At 46.0% G+C, this 22,928-nt stretch overlaps 1 protein-coding gene across 6 annotated transcripts in view; it reads right to left on the bottom strand.

Annotated features, from left to right (window-relative positions):
* LOC147453089 (DNA-directed RNA polymerase D subunit 2b-like) overlaps positions 1-22,928 on the bottom strand; it is a 76,658-nt gene that overhangs the window by 29,838 nt on the left and 23,892 nt on the right. For 5 of the 6 annotated variants that reach the window (XM_086518592.1, XM_086518591.1, XM_086518595.1 and 2 more), the window contains 4 exons: positions 20,419-20,703; positions 17,983-18,893; positions 14,004-14,298; positions 5,033-6,210 (listed from right to left, as the gene is read on the bottom strand). In XM_086518592.1, the coding sequence (XP_086374718.1) occupies positions 5,033-6,210; positions 14,004-14,298; positions 17,983-18,893; positions 20,419-20,703 (2,669 nt within the window). The remainder of the gene's footprint in view (positions 1-5,032; positions 6,211-14,003; positions 14,299-17,982; positions 18,894-20,418; positions 20,704-22,928) is intronic. The other variant, XM_086518594.1, reaches the window with a different exon arrangement.

Here is a 22,928-nt window from a genome sequence, read left to right as displayed (position 1 = left end):
GGGTAGGCTGTAGACCTAAGGCCATCATAGTGAATTCGGGCATCAAATTGATTCCAGATCTACCATCAACGATGACACCGGATAGCTGGTGCCCAAGAATAGATACAGTGAGACGAGGACTTTTATAATCGGTGAGGGGAGCAATTGGATAGGAAATCAAATAAGACTCTGAGGGCTGTACAGGGAGGTGCCCGCCACTAGGCCGAGCCCCCGGGTACAGAGACTGAATGACTGACAGGGTGTCACTTCTGAGTGTTGCGTCGAGCCTTAGCATGTCGTATAGTGACACCTGCTGAAAAGTATTCTTCAAAATGGCTTCTGCTGTGGGCTTGGCGCCTTCGAACTGGGCTCCCTTTGGGACCTTAATCTGTTCCAAGTCAGCCACTGCTTCCAAGAAGGCTCCATCAATGTCAGATAACAGGGAAGTTGGTTTGCTATGAGCAATTTTGAAGGACTCGTCCTTTGGGTCAAGTAGACCAGATTGAGGAAGTGGGGACTGGCGAGGTGGACCTGGGGGCAGACTGAGACCAAGAGCTGCTCTTTGTGCCCGAGTAAGGACACCAGCAGGCTCCTCCACTTGCAGTGGCTTAACCACATGAGTAGCAGGTGATGGTTGAGGCACGGTGTTCACAGTAATCAAGTTTATCTTCGGGAAGGTGAATTCTTGCTTGTTCTGAGTCGAGCCTGAAGACGTGGATGCCCTTTGCGTGGGACAATCCTTACTGTAGTGATCCTTCGAATCAGGGCAATGACGACAAGGAGGGGACCCCTCAGGTAAAGGACACTTGCTCTGATAATGCCTATACCCATTGGAAGGACGAAACGGGAGACGAGGTGGTTGCTGCATGGAGTTGGAGGCTGAAGTGTAGAAGCTCTGAGGGGTTGAGGTGGCATTAGCATTATAAAAACTTTGAGTCGGGAAAGTACTTCGACATACCTTGGACAGTAGGGGTATTGAGCACAGGTGGCATGTAGTTGGGATGGCCGTAGTGGGAAACCATGTTGGATGCTGGTGCTAACCCCTGTTGGAGAGTAGGACCAAGACTTTGCTGTATTTTGTGCAATCCCTTTAGATAGTAACAATCCTTATCTTCATGACCCGATTTTTCGCAGAAGTGGCAATAAGAGCGAAGGGGACAACGGTCCTCTAAGAGGGTGTCCTGGAGAGCGGCATGAACTACACCATACCATAGCCTTAGTCTCCTGCTGAGATCTGAGCTCTTCTAACTCTCTTTTAAGTTGATCATAAGGCTCTTGATGTGGAGGCTTCTCCTGTCTGAGAGAGAAGGATCTCTCTTCTTGAAGGGCCTGCTGTAACTTTAGGGCTTCCAGTTCCCTTCGTAAGGAATTCAAGGGGTCTGATGGACTGTCCACGAGTACAGGGGCAATATCTAACTGAGGAGAGTCAGTGAACTGCATTCTTGCTCCCTCTATTCTAGCAGCAGTAGCAACAAAGTCCTCCAGACTGGCTTCAGGACGGAGGCTTTCTCTGAGCCTTTGTTGAGAAGTCTTAGGCATAGCCTTCTCTACCCACTTCTTCACCATGAATTCCCCTGGTTGCTGAGGCAGCTTGGCAACCGGGGACTTTGTTCTGGTCATGAGCTCTGCAAATGTCTCCTTGGGCTGGAGCAACAGGTTAGCCAACTCATCTACAATCTTCTCTTGATCATCCCCTGGTCGGAAAGCTTCACAGAACTGCTGTCTTAACATGGTCCAAGTAGTAAAGTGGTTCTCAGCAAACTGACTGTACTATTTATCTGCAAGACCATGCAAGGTGGACGGGAAGAGCACCATGTATGCGTCTTCTCTGTTGAGGCCACGACCTCTGCAAAGAGAGACAAACCTCCGAGCATGGTCGTCTACATCCTCTGTGGAGAGACCCTTAAAGGTAGGGAACTTGATGTTCACCTTTGCCAGAACACTCGTGAGCTCCTCCATGGCCTCTTGCTCCTGAGTCTGTAGCTCACTAGCTTGCTGTAACAAAATGGGGGAGAGCCTTACCGAAGAAGGTGACCTAGAGAATGTAGAACCGGTCGAAGGAATGGAGGTAGCCGTATGAGTAGGTATGGGTGATGGGGTTAATATGCTTCTACTGGGCACCAAGGGTTGACGCCGTCTGTGGTAGTACTTCAGAGGACTCAGTAGTGCACTTTGACGCTCCAATGACCTCCTTGTATGCGTCATGCAGTAACTGCCAACCCCACCAAGCTTTGGGCAAGAAGACCTTCACTTGGTTGAACATTGGTCTAGACTCTACTAGACCAAGGCGAGTGACTAGACCACCTAGCCTGGACCAGGACGAGGAAGGACTAGACCAGGGACGAGGAGGACTAGACCACGACAAGGACTGGGTGGACCAGGGCGAGAGAGGACCAGACCAGCAAGGCGAGAGACTAGACCAGCTAGATTAAGCTGTCAAGGGTGAAACTGGACCAGACCAACAAGCTGCACAGGCAAAGCGAAGAAACCAGCTACTCAACAGAGTAAGACTTCAGTTGAGGTCCCACCGTGATCGCCAAAATGAGAGCACCTGTAGCGCGGATAATGGGTCGTGCTCTCTACAGTGTGGGTGCCCCTTAGTGCAATGTGCGTGACAATCTCACTCAACAAATGTAAACTCACTCAAACAGAATGAAACACAAAAACAATGGATAACAACAGAACAACAGAGACACAACAGTGGACCAGAACATGTGGACTCGACTATCTCAAAGAACCATGTACAGACTGTGGCGTGGCAGCACACTCAACTCAAGCCCAGGACTCACAGGTACAAATGGGGGTGTCGAGGCTCAGATGTGCAGGGTGAGTGCAGAGGTGCTCTGTGTAAGACTCGCTACCAAGACGACTACGTACAAGATAATCCCAAAAATGACCCAAACAACTACTCATATGCACAACCATAAAGAACCACCAACGGCTCATAAATGTCGAGTCAGCTATGTCTATCTCCAAACTGTGTGGTGGTGGTGACCTGGCCACGATGGCACCGTCGGTACCCTCCCACGTCACCCCCAGCCCAGAGGGTCCGTCCAATGTGAACCAGACCAACTCTGACCAACTGTCCAACTGTCTGCCTGTCCTGTGAAGTGACATTGTAGCCCTGCTACACCTCTGTAGCATGTAGTATTTCTTGGTCCTCGAAAGCGTAGGTCTCACATAGGTGGCTGCATGTCTAGGCGTTAAAGTCTCCCACAAGGAAAACTTCCCCGTGTGTAGTGTACTCCATAATCCCCTCCATCAACCCTTCCCTGCGTCAATGGTAGTAAATTTGGAGCTTGTGGGTGCAAAGGAACAAAGGGCGATGTATATAACATGCTCCTATATAATCTGTAAGCGGATCCAAATGAAAAAGGAGTTTGGATCTCATGCTACAATCTGTGTCCTGCTCTGCCACTCTTGTCTGAAGAGAACGGCGACTCATCGAGATCCTCGGGAAGTGTTTTGGCGTGTACACTTCCGATGGGGACTCCCACTCGAACCCGTGTATCCTCGATAGGCCTCTCTCGGGGCTCTTGTGTATTTTGTCAATAAGACAATGTCTCAACTTCTCATCCTCTAGTCGCTATGTCTTTGTCCATAGATAATTGTTGCCGTTCAAAACCGCAAGGTGAATCTCTAATGTTGTGTCCCATAGGTCGTGAGTTTGTATGCAACGGCTTTGCCATCAATGATACCCTGCCGTTGGGGTGTGATGCCTTCTTCCCTCCTTCACATGCTTTGAGCACCCTAGGGCATGTATACCCGTCTATGTTCTCATTGTATTGGTGTGAGGTCATCGTCTAGGTAGATGAGGGGACTTGTGAGTTCTTGTAGAATCACTCTTTTCTAATGAAAAAGGTCCTTGCCTCTTCGGAGGAAAATTGGAGGATGAGGACCCTCTCTCTCATTAGGTCTTTTCCACGCTCTCCAAATCTTGTGGAAGGCTCTTCTTCTTTGTACCCAAGCTTGGTGCATAGTACTATATCATCCATGTCAGGTGTGTGGTCTTTCTTCTCCACTATACGAGTGACTCTTATGTTGAGTCGATGGCATGTCACATCTTCTCCTGCTCAAGGGTAGTTTGTATGAGTAGTGATTTCTTCTTCTTATCATTCGCTTCAGCCTCTTGCTCTACCTCCTCCTTGACCTCTTTCTTGATGTTCCGCTTCACTAACTCCACCCATCCTTCTTTGGTGGCCTCCATCTTGGCCTCAATGCTCTCGGTGGTTGCTTTTGTAAGCTCGTCCTTGATGGATTCTTTGTTCTCTCTATAATCTCCTCGCTTTCACATGATGGGCGGTCTCGGAGGGAGGCGATCTCCGCCTTGAGTACGTCCATCTCTTCCTTCATTGTGTCTTTCTCCTTATGTCATTCTTCTCTATCCTTCATCCACTCTTTGAGCAAGGTCACTTTCTCCATTTGTCCATCTCCTTCCTCCATTCTTTCATCTCCACCTCGAATGTTGGTGGCTGCAAATGTAGTCGCTTTGCTTACCATTAGGGAGGCCACTTTGCTTTCAACGAGGCTCAAAGGGGTAAGCCTCCATGGTGACTATGTGTAGGTAGTGTGAGTGTGTGTGTGTGTGTGTGTGTGTGTGTGTGTGTGTGTGTGAGAGAGAGAGAGAGAGAGAGAGAGAGAGAGAGACAAAAATGAAATGAAATGCTATATTAACGTCTTCAAAAGGCCAGAATGACCTACGAGACCACAAAGTTACAACATGGTGGAATCTAGTACAATGTCTGGGTACAAAATATAAAAAGTGGGGTGCTGAAAAAAATAGCAAAAATCCCTACCTACTAGATGGTAAGTAGGGGGGAGGGGGGGCTCGTACAATATCTGATACAAAGGCTGAGACAGGGCTGAGACATAAGTGATACAAGGGCAGATACAAGAGTGTGTGTGTGTGTGTGTGTGAGAGAGAGAGAGAGAGAGAGAGACTATGTAGAGGTCTGCGCACAAAATATGTTTGCATGCATAACTTTTCAAGTCGAGTGTTTCAAACTAAAAACATATTCACAGAGTTAAAAAAGCCTGCTGACAGAACACAAACCTCTTAAGCTCGTCTAGCATGGTCTGTATTTCTACTTTGTTGAATGCAGAGGCATCAACTTTTCTACCACTTACAGCAGCAATTTTTGCAACTATGCCTTCTGCCAGTTGGCCAATACTTTGTCTGCTTGGAAATGCATGAGGATTGATAATAATATCTGGTATAATTCCCTCACGAGAGAAAAACATGTCCTCTTGAGAGCACAAAAACCCAATAACCCCCTTCTGACCATGCCTCGAGGAAAATTTGTCACCATCCACTGGAACACGTATCTCTCTTAATCTAATACGTGCAATGGGGTTCTCCTCATCGTCTGCTGCTACAATGACTTGATCAACTCTGCCCTTCTCCACTGCACTCAATCGTAAAGTAGTAGTGTTCTCCTGAAGGCCTCTCTTTCTTGCGAGAACATCAAAAGGTAAGAAGTTTTCTCCAATAAATGGTAACCCATCATCATCCAACTTCCATGGCATAGATGGCAGGTTGCTCTCTGTTGAGCATGGAGGCTTGAGTGCAGGTTGATCACTTTTTGCCTCCATGTCAAAGTCAAAAGACCATAAATGGCAAGATCTGAATAGGCCACGATCAACAGAAGCTTGGCTAATAACAAGTCCATCCTCTTGGTTGTAACCCCAGAACGGACATATGGCAACAATGGCATTCTGCCCACTACTTAAATGAGGAGCATTTGACAATCTAACTATCTTTGTCTCGGCAAGAGGTCTTTGAGGGTAAAACAGTAGATGGCTTGTTGTATCAGACCTTGCTCGCATGCAGCTTGTATAGATACCAAGAGCCTGCTTCCCATGTTTTTGAGCTTGTAGCATGACACGATAAGAACCATTGTGATTGAAAAATGGGATGAGGCTGGATCCTAGAGAAAATGAGAAGCAAGGATGAAGCTGGCAGTGAGTGTAATTTTTACCATCAGCTTCATTCCTTGCTCTTTGAAGCTCTTTGTAATTCTCAGCTACAATGCAGCTCTCTTCTTCTTCAGGTCCCATGGCTTCCATTGCTCCAGGATAAAGAACAAGTCTTCCAGACAATGACATCTCATTGAGCTGTTTCTTGTTTATGTGAGATCGATTTCTCTGCAACAAAATCAAAGGTCTTAAGAAGCGCCCAGAATCACAGAATAATTGTATCTCCTTCTGACACATATTTGCTGCAATCTCAACCTGTTCAAAAATGTCAACCACAAAACTTAGGGAGCGGTGCTTGAAAGTTGAAATAAACAAAAAACTTCTAAGAATCTCAAAGAGCTCTCTCTCTCTCTCTCTGCCCCGCTGCCCCCGCACCCTCTCTCTCTCTATCCGCGCGCTATCCGCCCCTCACCCCCCCCCCCCCCCCTGCCCCCCCCCCCCTCCCCCCCCCCCCCCCCCCCTCCCTCGCTCCCCGCATCCTCTCTCTCTCTCTCTCTCTCTCGCTGCTCGCTCTCGCGCTTCGTCCTCTGCCACTTCTTCTCTCTCGCTCTGCCCACCCCCCCTCGTCGCACTCCCCGCTCCTCCCCCTGCGCCGCCCCTCTCCCCCCCCCCCCCCCACCCCCCCTCTGTCTATCGCGTGCCCACCCCCTGTCTATCACGGGTTAATCCCCCATCTATCGCGCCCGCCCCCCCCCCCCCCCCCCGTTTTAAGGTTAATTTTTCAGCCTTTTAAGGTTAATTTGTCTATCGCGGGTTAATTTTTCAGCCTTTTAAGTAAGTTTGTTTTTATTTATTGTCTATAGTCTATCGCCCACTCCCCCCCCCCCCCCCCCCCTTCTTTAAAATTTTTCAAACTTTCGCCCCCCCCACCTCAGTAATTGAAGAAATCAACACGATCAAGGAACAAGTACGGGCCATCAAAGAGGGAGAAGAACAACACAAAGAAATGACGACTTCTTGGGTGGATGTTCTTACCAAAACCCAACAGAAGGCGGACAAAGCCGAGAAATGGATCAAGGTGGCCAAGAAAGGAAAAGACAAGGAGATAACGCCCACGTCCACACCCAACAACATCATTAACCAGACACTAGAGGAGGAGCAGAGGAGAAGGGTGCGCGCCTTACATGTGAGAATTTGCGGTCTTAAAGACAAAGGCAATGTGGACGAAGAAGTAAAAGAACTCACAGCCTTGATGGGGATTCATGAGCCGACACACACAAGGGCATGGAGAGTGGGCAACATAAAGAAAAATGAAGGCAGTGGAGAAACCTCAAAAGAAAGAGCACTCATCCTCCGTTTTCCCTCCATGGAAGCAAAGAAGTCATTCTTGAAGAAAAGACCAACTCTTAAAGAGAGTGGCATCTTTCTTGGGGACGATCTCACCCTCTCGCAGATCGCTCATATGCAGGAGGTAATGCCGGAAATTAGAGCGGCAAGGGGAAAAGGCAAGATCTCTTTTTACTGAGACGGAAAAGTGGTAATACTTGAGCGACGCTCCACATGACGGTGTGAGACTTATGGGACCACACTCAAAGTAGCTGCCTGGAACTGCAATGGATCTATGCGTCTTGATGTGGGTGCTTTTGAGGATAGCTTTACTGGAAGAGACATCATCTTTTACTCTGAGACACACCAGGCCCCTGGGCAATCCATGCCTCACATCAGTGGATATAGGTGGGAGACAGCCTACAGACAGGAGACACGCTCAGAGCACAGAGGGCGGGGCTCGGGAGGAGTGGCAGTGTTATTTAGAGAGGATCTGCAGCCACTGATACATATAGCCCGTAGGGACGAGCAGGCTAGGTACATGTGGGTGAGACTGAAAGCAGAGACAGGCCGATACCTCTATCTAGCTATTTGTTACTTTCCCCCGAGTACATCAGTTTATGCACCACTCAGAGGACAGTCCCCTTTCTCTATTTTGGATGATGACATATGGGAGTTCTCTAGGGACGGTGACATTATCATCCTTAGGGACTTCAATGCTAGGACTGCACATCACCAGGCAGTGTTTTATGATACTTCAGAGGAGATGCTAAGAGAGATAGAGGTGGCAGAGACGGGCCTTTCCAGACTATCACACGATATGGAATATACTGAGTATGGGCGACACCTGATAGACATGGGCACTGCACATGGATTGGCCATCTTGAACGGCCTACATAGATTTCCTGCTGCGGGAGGCTTTACATGCTTCCCACACAGACATGGAGCCAACACGGTGGACTATGTCATGGCACAACCGAATCTCATCTCTAGTATCGAGGATCTCATTGTTGGGCCCAGACCGGTCGGGGTGGCGGTGGATCATGCTCTGGTGTCAATGACCATCTCCTTCCATTTCAGTGCAGCACACAGGCCACGAGTAGCAGCCCCTACTCGCTACACATTCACAAGGGAGACAGACTCTGTATACATGGACGGAATCTACAGACGCCTATGCACTGAGGACCCAGGGCGACCTCTGGAGGAGCTAACTAATATACTGACACAGACATTACATGAGGCAGCATGTGAAGCATACCCACACACCCAGCCTGAGCAGAGCCGCCGATTTGGGAGCATGCCTCGGAACAGCTGGTACGATGAGGAGTGCCGCCAAAATAGAGCCAGACTTCAAAGGGAGGTGCTGTTGGGGGACGTCACTCACAGACAGTCACAGATGGACTTCCGACGCCTGGCGCGGCGGAAGAAGAGGGCTTTTTTGGCTAGACTCGAGCAAGATCTATATCAGCTAAGACTTGGGGTCAGTATGCATCATCTTTGTACACAATACCTAAACAACAGCCCCTCTCCAACCCCCTCGACCCATGCCCACATACATGTGCAGCTTAGTAGATGGGCAGAGAGGGAAGGAATACGTGCAACTGGGCACGCAGGATTCAGGAGAGGCTTCTCTACTCTTGACCATATCCTAACACTCAGGGCCATCATCGAGGAAGGTAGATCTCATGGGAGACGGATCTATTGTAGCTTTGTGGACTTCCGCAAAGCTTTCGACACGGTACTCAGAGCTAGACTGATGCGCAGATTACAGGAAATGGGAGTACCCACAGAACTCATTTGGGGGATCATGGCATTGTACAGATCAGTTGTAGGGCATGTACGCACCCCAGAGGCACTTTCTACACCGGTTCACTCCACTATTGGGGTGAAGCAGGGCTGCCTGCTCTCTCCCACTCTTTTTGGTATGTATGTGGATGAGATTTCTGACTACATTGACAACGATGGGGATAAAGGTGCTCAGTTGGAAGGGACATGGATTCCACTTTTGTTATATGTTGATGACATAGTGTTGATCTCCGAGTCCCCAGAGGGAATGCAACGTCAATTGGATGCTCTGCATACGTTTGCCCACGAAAGTGGTTTGTCTGTCAACCTGGGTAAAACCAAGGTTATGGTGTTTAATACCACCCCACACTGGATCAAGAGGTCAGCACCTACACTCACATACGGCCAGGAAACTGTGGAGTACACAGACGCTTACACTTACCTTGGAGTGGTTTTTAGCGGACCTACATCCTCACTCAGAAGAGCAGCAGAAACCAGACTTACTAGAGCCCACGAGCATTGGGTAGATTGGAGAGGATGTGTTCGCATGTTCAGTTTCAGGAGCCCCGGACGAAGCTCTGGCTCTTTGACACCTTGGTGGCTTCAGCATTGCTCTATGGAACCGAGATATGGGGACCTTCACTGGATCACCACGGGAGGACGGGTCGCTCAGACGGATGGGGGAACATGGAGAAACCTCTCGTCTCTATGATCTCGCGGCTCATTAGAGCCAAGGCATCAATACCACGGGCCATTATCCGAGCAGAGCTAGCGGCCCCCCCACTTGTGGTGGAGGCGCTCACCAGATCAGTCTCCTTCATAAACCGCACATGGGCACTTCCTAGAGACAGATATGCTCGCATAGCAATTGAATCCTCTCGACAGTTAGCCATACAAGGAGATCAACATGCTGGTATGGGGAGATGACAACATGGTTTCAGGCACATGGGTTCAGCATAGATCGGCTGCCACCATTCCATTACTCATTGGATGCACCATCTCTCACCCTTACACAGTCAGAGATCACCAAGCTCATACGCCAAGACCTGACCCAGCTGGACACCAGAAGGACATGGATACAACCAGCACAGGAATTGGGCACGAAGATGGCTTTTTACAAAGACCACCTTCTCCAGCTTACGGAAGATGGTTTTGTGGCGAGACCCAGATACATGGATACCCACTTGTCTCATGGGATACGATGTGCTATGGCCAGTTGCGGATTGAGACTGGGAGATACAGCGGAGTACCAGCAGAGGACAGGACATGCCCCTTGTGTAACATGGAACCTGAGACAGAGCTACACTATACATGTCGTTGCCCCGTCTACTATGAGATACGAGGCCGCTTCCATTGCTTGTTCAGAGAAGGTTTTGGACCACTCTCAAGAGTCATGGGATACGAAGACCAGAGATGTCTGGGTTTGTTCTTGCTCGAGCTGCGCAGACACAGAGATAGCCTGATGAATGGCGAGGCTAACCAGTCTCAAAGACGGATCACAGACTTCTTCAGAGCAGACACGGGACAGCCGCAAGAGCCACTCCCACAGCAGAGCTCCCCCTTGTCTCACACCAGAGGCACACTGATTGACCGAGCGATTGAACTGGGGAAATCCAGGCGCCTGCGACTGCGAAGAACTACACAGCATCGACGGAGGCTACGACAGAAAATTCGGAGCACGCTGGCCACGCATGCACGACGCCCAGTCAGACTACTAACCATGGAAGAAGTTGATGAGATTCGCCAACGACCGATGCTTGATCTCTTGTGATTCAGCTATCCCAACAAGCCGCCCATTTTTTTCTTAGTCTTTTGCTTGGTTCACATCGATCAACTTAGGACCCCATAGTATATATCTTTGTTTTGTACTGTTGTTAGGTTATTTTGTTACTCTGACTTTGTATCAAATCCACCACTTTGTAACTTTCGGGTCTCATAGGTCATTATGGCCTTTTGAAGACGTTAATATAACATTTCATTTCTCTCTCTCTCTCTCTCTCTCTCTCTCTCTCTCTCTCTCTCTCTCTCTCTCTCTCCCCATGTACCACATCTTACATCCCCCCATTAGTACAGGATGGAGCTAGATAGCTTGATGCATTCTCATGATTGTACTACCTTGAGCATATAGACATGCATTTACCCCCTAGAGATAGAGCTCCATCCCTCCTCAGATACTCCACTACCTACATTCAGTTCAGTTTTGTATCAGTTTTGTTTCATTTGTCTTTCCGATAGACGGATGACATACACACCATGTACATTTGATTTGTCTCATAGGCCGATTTCGGCCTGACATAGACGTTAAAAATCTTTCTTTCTTTCTTTCTTTCTTTCTTTCTTTCTCTCTCTCTCTCTCTCTCAGCTAGCTGATTAGTTCACACCTTGGAGTTTAGGATTCCATAGTCGTCATTTTGTCATATTGTCATTCTCATTTCATTTTGTTACTTTTATTACTCGGACTTTGTATCGGATCCACCACATTGTAACTTTTAGGTCTCATAGGTCACTTTGGCCTTTTGAAGACATTAATATAACATTTCATTTCATTTTCATTTCTCTCCAGCTAGAGATTGAGACCAGAAGATTTTCCAATTGTGTCATATAGAGCCAGAGACGGAGTTACATCACATATGTCATTGTTCGGTATACTATGAGATACGAGGCCGTTTTCATTGTCTATTCAGAGAGGTCTTTGGACCACTAGCTAGAGTCATGAGATAACAAGATGAAAGATGCCTTGGGTTGTTTTTGCTAGAGCTGCGCAAGACACAGGGAGAGTCTCTTGAGGAGATTAGACAACGGCAGACAATCACAGAGGGAGATCATTGACTTCTTTGCAGCAGAGACTTTGCAGTCAGATGAGCAAGCTTCACAACAAACTTCAGAGTCCACCTATACCAGACGTATATTGACTGACAAAGCCATTTAGCTTGGGAGAGCTAGACACCCACATCTATGAGGGTCACCACCACATTGACGAAGGCTCCATCAATGGATCAAGACTATTCTAGCACGACATGGGAGACGTCCAATATGACACTTTACAAAGGCGGTGCAAAGGGGTGAAGCGGAATTTGTCCCGCTACAAAGTTGATTGTAAGTTTGAGTTTAATTTTCTGCTACAGTTTCTACCAGAGAAGCTTTGTTCTCAGCTTCATAATTTTAGTTGCATAAAGCCCCATCATAAAGATAGCACTAAGGAACAACACCTCTTGTCGGAGAAGTAAACCTTAGCATCTTCTGCTGGGTGGCAGCAGTGAATATAGGCCGGCTATGAGCCTAGTTCGAAGCATCAGAAGTTCAACAGCTTCTTCTTCTTCACCAAGACCAATTCTTGCAGAGTCAGTAGATAGCTATACCACCACTCTCCGGGACGGTGAGTGGTCTTGTGGCGGGCAACCTGCAACTGGGCCACAATGTCACTTGCATGGGAAAGATAGTTACAATTGGTCATGGGTTCACACTCGGTGGACTTTCGTCTAGACAGTGACAGTTGGTCGTGGGTTCACACTAGGTGAACTTTTGTCTAGACAATGACCCGTGGCAAGAGTGGTGGTCTAGAGGACACCATGGCCAGTTCATGCCCACCAAAGTTTGGAGATAGGTGCAGCTGGACTATCAGGGATATTTGAGTTATCCATTGGCTGCCCTTTTTGGTTGTATATATGCTCATATTTGCTTTAGTCTTGGTATGCTGTTCTATATCGTTTATGAGTCTTGAGTCCCACGTTGCGTATTCAATCTAGCACCACATCTGCACTCTCCTTGCACAGCGGAGCCTCATCAACTCCATTGTACCTGTGAGTCCTGGGCTTGGAGCTGAATGTGCTGCCAGCCAAAGTCTGTACTGGTTCATATGAGTTAGTCGAGTCCCATGCTGTTCGGAGTCTTTTGTTGAGTCATTCAAGTTTGCTCTGTTGTTCTATTGTTTACGTAGTTTCCATTCTGTTGTAGTGAGGTTTCATGCACATTGCCCCGAGGAGCACCCACGGTAGAGATCGACGCACTATTCCTGCTACAATAGGCAGACCCGAGAGCTCCAAGACCCTTGGCAGTGCTTGCCTAAAGATCCAGGCTGGGATGTGGGCTTGTGGTACGGGACATCAATCCTTGAGGTACAGCACTAGGCCGGAGTAGCTGCAAGCTCCAAGGCTTGGGGGTGAGCCAAGTCGGCTCTATGGCTCAGGGGTGAGTCAGCTGACTATCCCTTATGTTGTTTTATGTGTGTGTGTGTGTGTGGCTCATGTTATGTTACGTGTGGAGGATGGATCCTTGGAGAGCAGTAACATAAGGTCTAAGCTTCAGTCCACGCTCACCTTCCCCCTCTCCTCCAGGTGGCTTCGACAGCCTTGAGGCAGTATGTTTGTTTGGTGACAGGCTCTCGATGAGTTTCTTAGATTCTTGAGATGCTTGTCTGCATTTTTGCGCATGGCAATACTGGACAACTGCTTCCAATCAATATAAATGGACTAGTTTGTTTTGCAGCAGCAGCGTGGTTAACTCGTACAATTGAAAAAGAAAACATGTAGTATTTTCAAAGTTCGAAACTTTAGAATCCACAAAAATCAAATAAAACACTAGCTTGGCATCTCATGACCATTGAGACTTTGCTTCAAATTGAAACATACAAGAGTCAAAAAATTGGCCAGAAGCATTTGCAACACATCAAAGGAACTCCAAAGATCCACTAACTATTTCCATCAGATGCCATCGGATGCCAACGTACAATTGTACGGGATAGTACTAACAGTCCCATACTTTGGATGTGGACAACCTTCAGCAGCATTACCACTTTGTCTAGTGATTTCGAGAGGCTCAAAAATTAGCTTTAGTTCCCAACAAAATGTTTCATTTGGACTAAAGAATCTGTTCCATTTCAGCTATAATCCTATGTTATGACATTTAATTTTTCTAAGTTGCATAGGAGCAACCTCTTCTCAAGTTTAGGCTTCACAAGTTTTCTCAAGTCAAATGCACCTGTAGGGTTGAGTAGCAACCTGTTTATGAAGGTATGATTGCTGACGAATATTTCGAAGGTGTCTGACCATATATTCAGGATTGTCATGAACAGCCACCCACTCTCCATTCAGAAATACCTTTGTTAAATGCTTCATTGATGATGATGGAATTTGTGTCATGTCTAGGGTACAGAGATGGGATAAAATGTCTAAAATAGGATCAGGAGAAGAGCCTGAACTTATGTCACATCCAGTAGCTAGAGTGTGCACAACACCACAGTTCTCATTGTCTGGTGTCTCCACCATGCAAACCCTTCCAATAGCATATTTATTTCTGCAAAATTAGTTGACAACAATGATAAGCTGGCTTTTCTTTATTGACCCACTCTAGTAACTACATGCAGATAAAAGAATGAAAAAACATAGTTGATCTACTAAAGGTATGCATTCTATTTCAAAGACTCCATCAGCCACTGGCCCAGTTTATTGGAAGTTTATTTAGAAAACAAAACCTGATCATGTGAAAGGAAAATTTCAAAAAAATGGATCGAGAGAAACAATGCCAGGAGCTCTGTAATGACATTCCCATTTGAGAAAACATGTTCATGTGAAAGCACATAATTTAATTTTGAGAAATTACATCAAGATCGGAACTCTGCATGTACTCTCGAACCTTAATAACCTCCTTAGCAATGCTAGGTCAAAGCTCCCCCTTGGGTTCCTCCTTGTTTTATGACCTCATCTAGAGTCTCTATTCGTGCTTTCAAACTTGCGAACTCAGCTTCAAACTTCTTAAGTTTGTCAGTGACCTGCCTATCGACTGCATTGTCAGCTTTGTTTTTCACCTTGGATATGACCTCATCTTGGGTCTCTACTTGTGCTGAGCGGCGGGCAAGGTGGGTGGGTTTTGGGAAGGAGGGGGGGGGGGGGGGGGGGGGGGGGGGGGGGGGGGGGGGGGGGGGGGGGGGGGCGCTAACTATCTATAATTGTGGATCCAAGCAAACAACCCGTGCTTCTTGGTTTACAAAAAGCAAGTGTTAAAGTTTCAGTTCTGTTCGTGTACAGTGGTAAAGTGGTCTCAAAGCTTCAGTGGATTCTTCTTCTATGGAGGATCCGGTCCGACTTTTTGCAGCACAAGCCATGGATTCTGCAGAGGATTCGTCGTCTGCAGAATCCGTCATGAATTGGGGCGTGCCCCGCCTATAGTATTCCAGGACTAACAGCAACGGAGATCAAACAACAACAAATCGACAAAAAAACGAGGTTTTTTCGGAAGCTTTGGCCCGAGCAGATTGTGTGTCTCCCCCTGATCATAAAAAGTTCTTGATCAACCTCTCCAACTAGCTGATGCGAGGGCCTGAGCTGACTGTGTGTCTCGCCCTGATCATAAAAAGATCAACCTCTCCAACTAGTTGATGCGAGAACTCGAAAAAATCAAGCAAGACATGATGTACCACACAGTAGCCAAGAGCACCTAATTGGCCACTACAACCCTGCCAACAAGAGAGAGCCGTACTGAACTCCAATGTAATAGTTTCCTCCAGATGGACACGAGGAATGGAGCAATATGCTACTTGGGTGACAAATCCAAACCAACTTGGAGCAATATGCTGCTCGGGCGACAAATCCAAACCAACCTGACAACCCAAGTAGCAACTAGTGTCACTGGGGGGATCCCCCAAAATCCCTCTCCAAACGACCACTAGAGCGTGGGAGCATGATACTCTTGCAATTGTTGTTTTCGTCTGAGTATGTGAGAAAGATGAAATGATTGCAGCATTTTGTCTTGTTGACGTAATCCGGAGTGACGAGATTTGGTGCACCAAGACATCCGTGAGAGATCAGTGAGGTCTAGATGTGATTTCTATATAAGTCATAATCATCACGCTTCATGTCTAAGAAGATCCCGACAGGGGTAGTGATGTGAATGTGATTATGATTGTTTAGTGACTTGTGTCTTTGTGCTAGAGCATGGTTTGAAGTGGTCAAAGGCATGTAAGCATAGAGTCGATGTTTGCCGGTTTTCTGTCTACCGTCTATTTTTTAGATATAATCGAGGGCAATTACTTTCTTTTTCTTTTTTTTTTGGGGGGGAGGGGGGGGGGGGGTAAATGTCATAAAAGTGATGACGTGACTCTTTACCCACCAACTAGAGAGAGAGAGAGAGAGAGAGACACATACACACACACACACAGAGAGAGATGACGTGGCACCCTTGTAAAATGCGATTGGATGTACGGACAACTAACGTGGTAAAATCCTATGCAAAAGAGAGCTTTTGGGCGTCCAGTTTTACAGATGCTTTTGGGAATCAGCACCAGTTTTTGATATGTTGCTTTTCGGCCAAGGGCCTTTAAATATGAGCCTTGGGGGCCATCTCTTGCAGAGTAACGGGAGGGCACCACGTGCCAACGGAAAAGAACAGATGAGACAACTTAAAACACTTCAAAACACTAAACTGAGAGAGAATGCACGGCACAATAGACATGGGGAGTGGCGGAGTTCCACCCCAAAGAGCACTAGCCCCAAACCCTGGCGCCCCTTTTGGTATTTCTTTATAATGTTGCAACAGTATAATCCGGTACTCCCTTGCTCTACACTTCCACGAGAGGGAGCGTGTCAAAGAATGAGCCCAAGCTACGTATTTAAAGGCCCTAGGCCCTAGGACCATGAAAAGCAATTTACATGAAAAGATTCAAACTCAAAAGCATCTGGTCCAAACGCTGGCACTGAAAAGCTGCCAACACAAATTAACGGAAAATCCGTACAATCTACCACTTTAGCAACCAGCAGCACAGCACACGGAAATCCATACAATGCCACGAGGCATGTCAACGCAATTCGCGAGGCAATCCGTACAGCCAGGCCACGTCAACATCTGGTCCACGCAAGGTCTTTTGGGAGTGTGTGCTGCTTTATATTAATCCTACGCACTTGGGTCCCATTGGACGGGTCCCATAAGTTGGTAGGAGCTTCTTTTAAAAAATTAGACCCACTCAGTGAGAACCTGTAAGTTGGTAAAGCTTCTTCTGCTATTGTTGCTGCTTCTTAGGATTTAGCCCCCCTGGTAGGGTTGCTAGGGTTGGGTCTGGGAACCCCCAACCCACCGGGTCTTCAGTGGTTTGACACGTCAATAGTTTGTAACAGCCAAATCAGTGCATGGTTGCACAGTTAAAAAGCAGACTCCTCGGTAGTTGTACTCTGTGATTGCTAATATAAAATGAAGTACCGAACGGGGCGCCAAACTTTAGGGCCAGTGCATTTAGAAGCAGAACTGCATCGCTTCGTGTCATGACTGCTTTGAATTTCGATTCTAGAAGTTCAAGTGTTAAAGTTTCAGTTATGTTCATGTGTTGCTGTGAGATTACTGCCTTGTCAGTGCCAAAGGCGGTTACACCTTTCACCTTCTCGTGCGCCACAGATGGCACATTTTTGGAGAAAATTTTGAAAAACAGCCAGCAATGTGAACCATGAGTTCCAAAAAGTCAGTATCACCATCTTCAAACACAGGTGAACCTAGATGTCAAGGGGAATATTGTTTCATTGCTTGGGGGGTGTGGGTATGAATCTCTGACATGATACTTAGCCTTACAACTTGCCAAAGCACTTCTTCAAATCCTTCTTCTCATCATTGACTTCCCTCCCTTGAGACTGCCCATTTGCCATCCTTTCTGGCTTCTTTGAATTCCAACATTCTCTTGATCTATTCTTGAGTTGAAGTGGGGCTGACTCATCTATCATCCACACGGAAAGACAAGAAGAGAGGGTGAGTGGTTAGGAGCAGGACTCAAGGGGAGGGAGAATTGTATGCAGAAAAGGGGCACTCGGGCACGAAAAGGGGCCCCTTGAGTCCTGCCAGTCACCACCCACCCAGTCATGAAAAAGGGCAACTCTCTCTTAGTTTATGATTTTATTTTCCTGGACGAAAATTGGCCCCCTCTCTTGGAGAAGGTTCTCACATGTTAGATTTGAAAGCAGACCTGAAATTGAAGAAATTTGAATGAAACCTTCAACTTACATGTAGGACTTCCCATCTTGTTTGAACACTGGAGGTACAGGAATGCGAATTTGCCGGAGGTGAGACAAAGTATAAAGGGGGTTTCTGCGCTCTAGAGTAGCAACAACTCCACTGCGACCAGCATCCCAATTCCCAGTGGCCAAAGCTCTTTGGAAGCCATGTGTTAAGATCGATCCATCCATACAAAACTGTAGCTGCCGCATAAAGGTATCTGCATGTGGGCACAATTTTTCCAGTTTCTTTTGCAAATCTTTTAAAAATTGATGCAAGAAACTCTTTAGTTTCTTCTTAAAAAGGTCTCCAGGGAGTTCAATTCTTTTGTTTCTAAACTCATTAATATTATCCAGTTTCCTCCGACCAAGTAAACAAGCTAAAAGACAATGAAACATATAGCTGAGGAGCATGACCTTTTGACTATCAGCATTTTTAAGATGAGGGAAAAGGTATTTATCTAACACATCCTGTACTGAAGCTTCTGGGGGTATATGTTTTTGAAGACATTGCATGGCTATCACTTTCCTCGTGCCAGGATCAAACGAAAAGTTCTCTCTAGCCAGCTTCACTAGAGTTCCCATCTCTTTGTCCGCATGATACAAGGAGTAGCTTAACAATTCTCTCATCTCGAGATCATCAGCATCCTCGCAAACCCTCTCGACCAGTTCTTTATCATTTGCAACTCCAAGTGCACGAAATAGGATAATGGCTGGGACAGCATTTTTTAGTCCATGGAAGTACACAGTTAGAAAGGGTATCCTTGACTTAACATTGGAGAAAACTATTCTGGTTGTGGTGTGAGTGGGATAAGCTGGCTCTCCTACAGTGAATGATCTGTAAGAGCACCTGAGTCCCCTGTTTTTGCCCATCGCTGTACAAATCATACGATGTGCAATTTGCTCTTGAGAAATTACAACCTGATTTTGTGAAATGTCATCAGTACAGCTCAATAACACAATGACAAACTGACATCTACAAGAGTTTGCTGATTTCTGACAAAGTTAAATACTTAAGAGTTGAAAAAATTAAAATAGGAAGGAGCAGATATTTAGGAGACAGCTATGAATGGCAAAGGCCCAGGTTTTAACCTCAATCAGGGAATCAAAAGGCTTCCATGAAAGCAGCAATCAAAACAAGTGGAACATCTTGCTGAGATAAAACTTGCTCATCAACTCTAAACTGATTGGACCTAACACTAGATGGTGTTGCCTTTTGCGTGCACAAGTCCAGGCCACTAGGGTCAGCTGGTATTGTGCACTTGTCACAGACAGTTCTGTTAACGAATATAAATGCAGTAAAGAATTGGAATACTCATCTGAAGATCCCCCCCTCCCTGCCTTAATCCCTCCCCCTCAAACCACACACACACACACACGACACACAGGTTTGTCTTTTGACCTTGAGAATCTTGAAGATCTCCCCTCCCTCTCCCTAAAACCACACACACATATTTGTCTTTTGACCTTGAGAATCTTGAAGATCTCCCCTCCCTCCCTTTCCCTTGCACGCGCGCATGAAAAGTTAGAAAAGAATCAAACCGCGAAATAGTAGACTGAGAAACTTGCAGCTACTACAGTTTTTTCCTTTCTGACATTAAACCTCCGAGATAATGAAAAAGGAGCCCGTATTTGGAAAAAGCTATGTGAATTGCAAAAGCTAAGGTCTTGGCCTCAATTCAGAAATCATAAATTCTTGATTAATTCAGCTAGCAAAAAAAGCACCCGTGAGTACTAATAAACATGTGCCCCCCGCTCCCTCCCCCTTCTTCACACACACTTTTTTCGTCCTTGGAGATTATATAGCGTGAAATTAAATGGTATCAGAACAGCTTTGGTTGCTCAAAAGTGGGACAAAGCATAAAACAGAAAAATGATAGCCTGAGAAACTTGTACCTAATAGAAATTTGTTGCTTTCTGACAATGTCAATTCAGAAGAAAAGGAGCCCATATTTATACATAGCTATGTGAATTGGAAAAGCTAAGGCTGGTGTAACCTCAATCATAAAATCATAAGGCTTCCATGAGTCAATGAGAAAAATAAGTAGGACGTCTTCTGAGAAACAGCGTTATTCATCAACTCTGAGCTGATCACATATATTGATACTAGATTAGTGTTCCTTTTTCTCACATAAGTCAACGCCTCAGTTGGAGACACTTAAGGTTAGCTGTTATTTTGTGCTTCTCAGAAGCAAGTTCTGCCGACCAGCATTGATGCCAAATTATAAGAGGCTTTTTCAATATTTAGAATAATTCCTCAGTTTAAATTCATTTTCTAAATACCTTGTGCATTGAAAATTGGGCAGCATTACTTTGAAAATCGTGTAACAAACAGGATGCACGAAAGAAAAATATATAAAATTTACTCGCAATCAGCTAAGTAGCAACCGAGGTCTAGCCTATACCTCTTCCGGAACCACATAAAAAAAAGAAGATAGTGGCATACCTTTTCTGAGCCATTGATGATGAAGTAGCCTCCACCATCAAAGAGGCAGTGGCTTTTTCTTATGAGACCATCTTTCTTGAGAGAGGAAAAATGGCATGCATCTGACATCACCATTATAGGAACTTTCCCCACAAAAGCTCCTTTTACAGTTTCTTCTTTTTCAAATACCTTTCCCTCTCCCTCTGCTATCTTTGTGTAGCAAGTTCTTTCCTCCTTTCCCTTCTCACGCTTCCAATAAAAACTGCCACCATCTGCATCTTCTTCATCAATTTTTGTCACAACAATCTGCATGATGTATTCACATGATAAATGTAAGCTGTTTTTAGTGTGCTCCTACAAATAAAATATCTTTGCTAACACATGGGCATGCATAAGAAAATTGTGCTCCTAGCCTCCTACAAATAAAATATCTTTGCCAACACATGGGCATGCATAAGAAAATTGTGCTCCTAGCCTCCTACAAATAAAATATCTTTGCTAACACATGGGCATGCATAAGAAAATTGTACTGATACCTGCATATGTATCTAAGGTTGCATTCTGCACTTGAATTGAAATAATTATATCGGTGTGTTCCATCATTACCATATGTACATTCCCAAACCATCGTACACGTAATTCATGACAGTGCTCAGACAAGATTGACCTCGTGTGTGTGTGTGTGTGTGTGTGTGTGTGTGTGTGTGTGTGTACATGCGTGCTTAGAGCACTTCTACAGATTTGTTGGGTGGTTCTCTCACAAGTGCTTGGGCTCTAGGGCGTTCAGTCACACAAGGGTGTCCTCTTAGTGCTTTGCTTTATGCAATTGCTTCGCACCCCTTGCTATTGCATCTTGAGGCCCTCACTTTCTCGAGCCGTTTGTATGGTCTGGCTCTACCTTCTGGGAAAGAATTTATAGGACAAGCCTATGTTGATGACTCTCTTTTCATGCCCAGAAATGATGAGGAGTATGTACAGCAGATTATGTATGCTCTGCATTTATTCGGCTTGGTAGCTAACTGCATGTTAATTTTCAAAAATCCAAGTTGCTGCCTCTGAATGAATTTGATTGGCACAAGCTTCTATGGCCAAGGAAGATGCAGGTTGCCCAGCTTAAAGCTTGCCTTCTCCTTTGTCTCATGTAGCGCGACGATTTGCTCTCGCGCATCTCTCCCCCCTTTGCACATATGGTAATGCACCACTAGTTGGACTACTCAGATGATCATGTACAATTCCTTAGAATTTTATGCGCATTTGCCAAGGCAAGAGCCTTCTGAACAAGTATCCGATTAGCTAATTGCTAATCCACCACAGGTACGCACAGTTCCATCGCAAAGAATTGCGAAAATGGAGAGTTTTCTAGCGTGAAAACCATTCGATTCAAGAGGGAATTGTCCCATTGCGTGTGGGTTTGGGACACGTGTAGATGTGTTCGCTCCGCTAAAAACGATCCAAAACAGAGAATTACAACCTGCTGTGTTTTTCTGTAGGTTTAGGGTTTTGCACCAAACTACAAATTAGCACAAGGGGAGCCTCAGAAAAGCCTTGGCATGCGTGTATAGGGCTTTGGCACCTGGCAGTGACAAAACAGGGAATTACAACGCACTGAAATTCTAGTACAGCTCATCAGAATGTGAGTATTAGTAGTGCTAATCCTATAATTAAGACTTAAAGCTTCATACTTAAGATCAAACTGACACTCAAGAGACTGAATGTGTGTTTGATTGTGTTGCTAAATCGGCTTTATCTGACAGGAAAATAATTCTAAATGAATTATTGGAATTTTAAGTGAGAGGGTTTTTCTTACTGGAGACATCCAAGTACAGAGTATTCCTAGTGCGTCATTCAAAGTAATGATAGTAGCACTGTGAACGGGAATATCTGTAAGGCCACCATGAACGGGTCCTTCTGATGCGTCACATCAGATGGGTGACAAGAGCATCGGGAAGAAGTATCCAACCATCCGAGAATGGACATCTCTGATGCGTCATAGGATGGGTGAGCATCGTGAAGGAGATTGTACCGTAAGTTCAGTAGGAAAGGACTAGGGGATAGGTATTCCTCATGCGTCACAAGGTGGGTGACGGGTGCATCGGAAAGGGAATATCCATAGTCGGGAGGAAATTCCGAACTATGTTAGAATTGTGCACAAGGAAAAGCAAGCACTTGAATGAAGATGGGTTCAGAGGAAACTTTGAGGAAAAACAGATGCTTTTTGAGAAAGCGGGATTGCTTTTCGGGAAAGCAGATGCTTTCCTGCGAGGAAGTCGAGGAAATCTATGTCTGCATTGCCACTGTGCATGTGATTGCATCCAGGGACGCCTGGGAAGTGTTGTGAAAGCATTGCTTTTAACTTATAAGGTTTTATTGATTTTTTTGGACAGATTCAAACTATTTTTAAAATACACCGGCCGCCCACTTAATAAGTGGGCAGCCATCTGATAAATAAGGCAACAGATCAGCCAGCGTTGTCTCTCTCTCTTTTTCTGACAGACAGCGCAACAAAAAAAAAAAAATACGGCCGCGATCTC

The sequence above is a fragment of the Adiantum capillus-veneris genome, chromosome 8 (genome assembly GCF_014529385.1).
Source record: "Adiantum capillus-veneris isolate H3 chromosome 8, ASM1452938v2, whole genome shotgun sequence".
Taxonomy (NCBI): domain Eukaryota; kingdom Viridiplantae; phylum Streptophyta; class Polypodiopsida; order Polypodiales; family Pteridaceae; genus Adiantum; species Adiantum capillus-veneris.
This window is presented reverse-complemented; position numbering and strand designations above follow the sequence as displayed.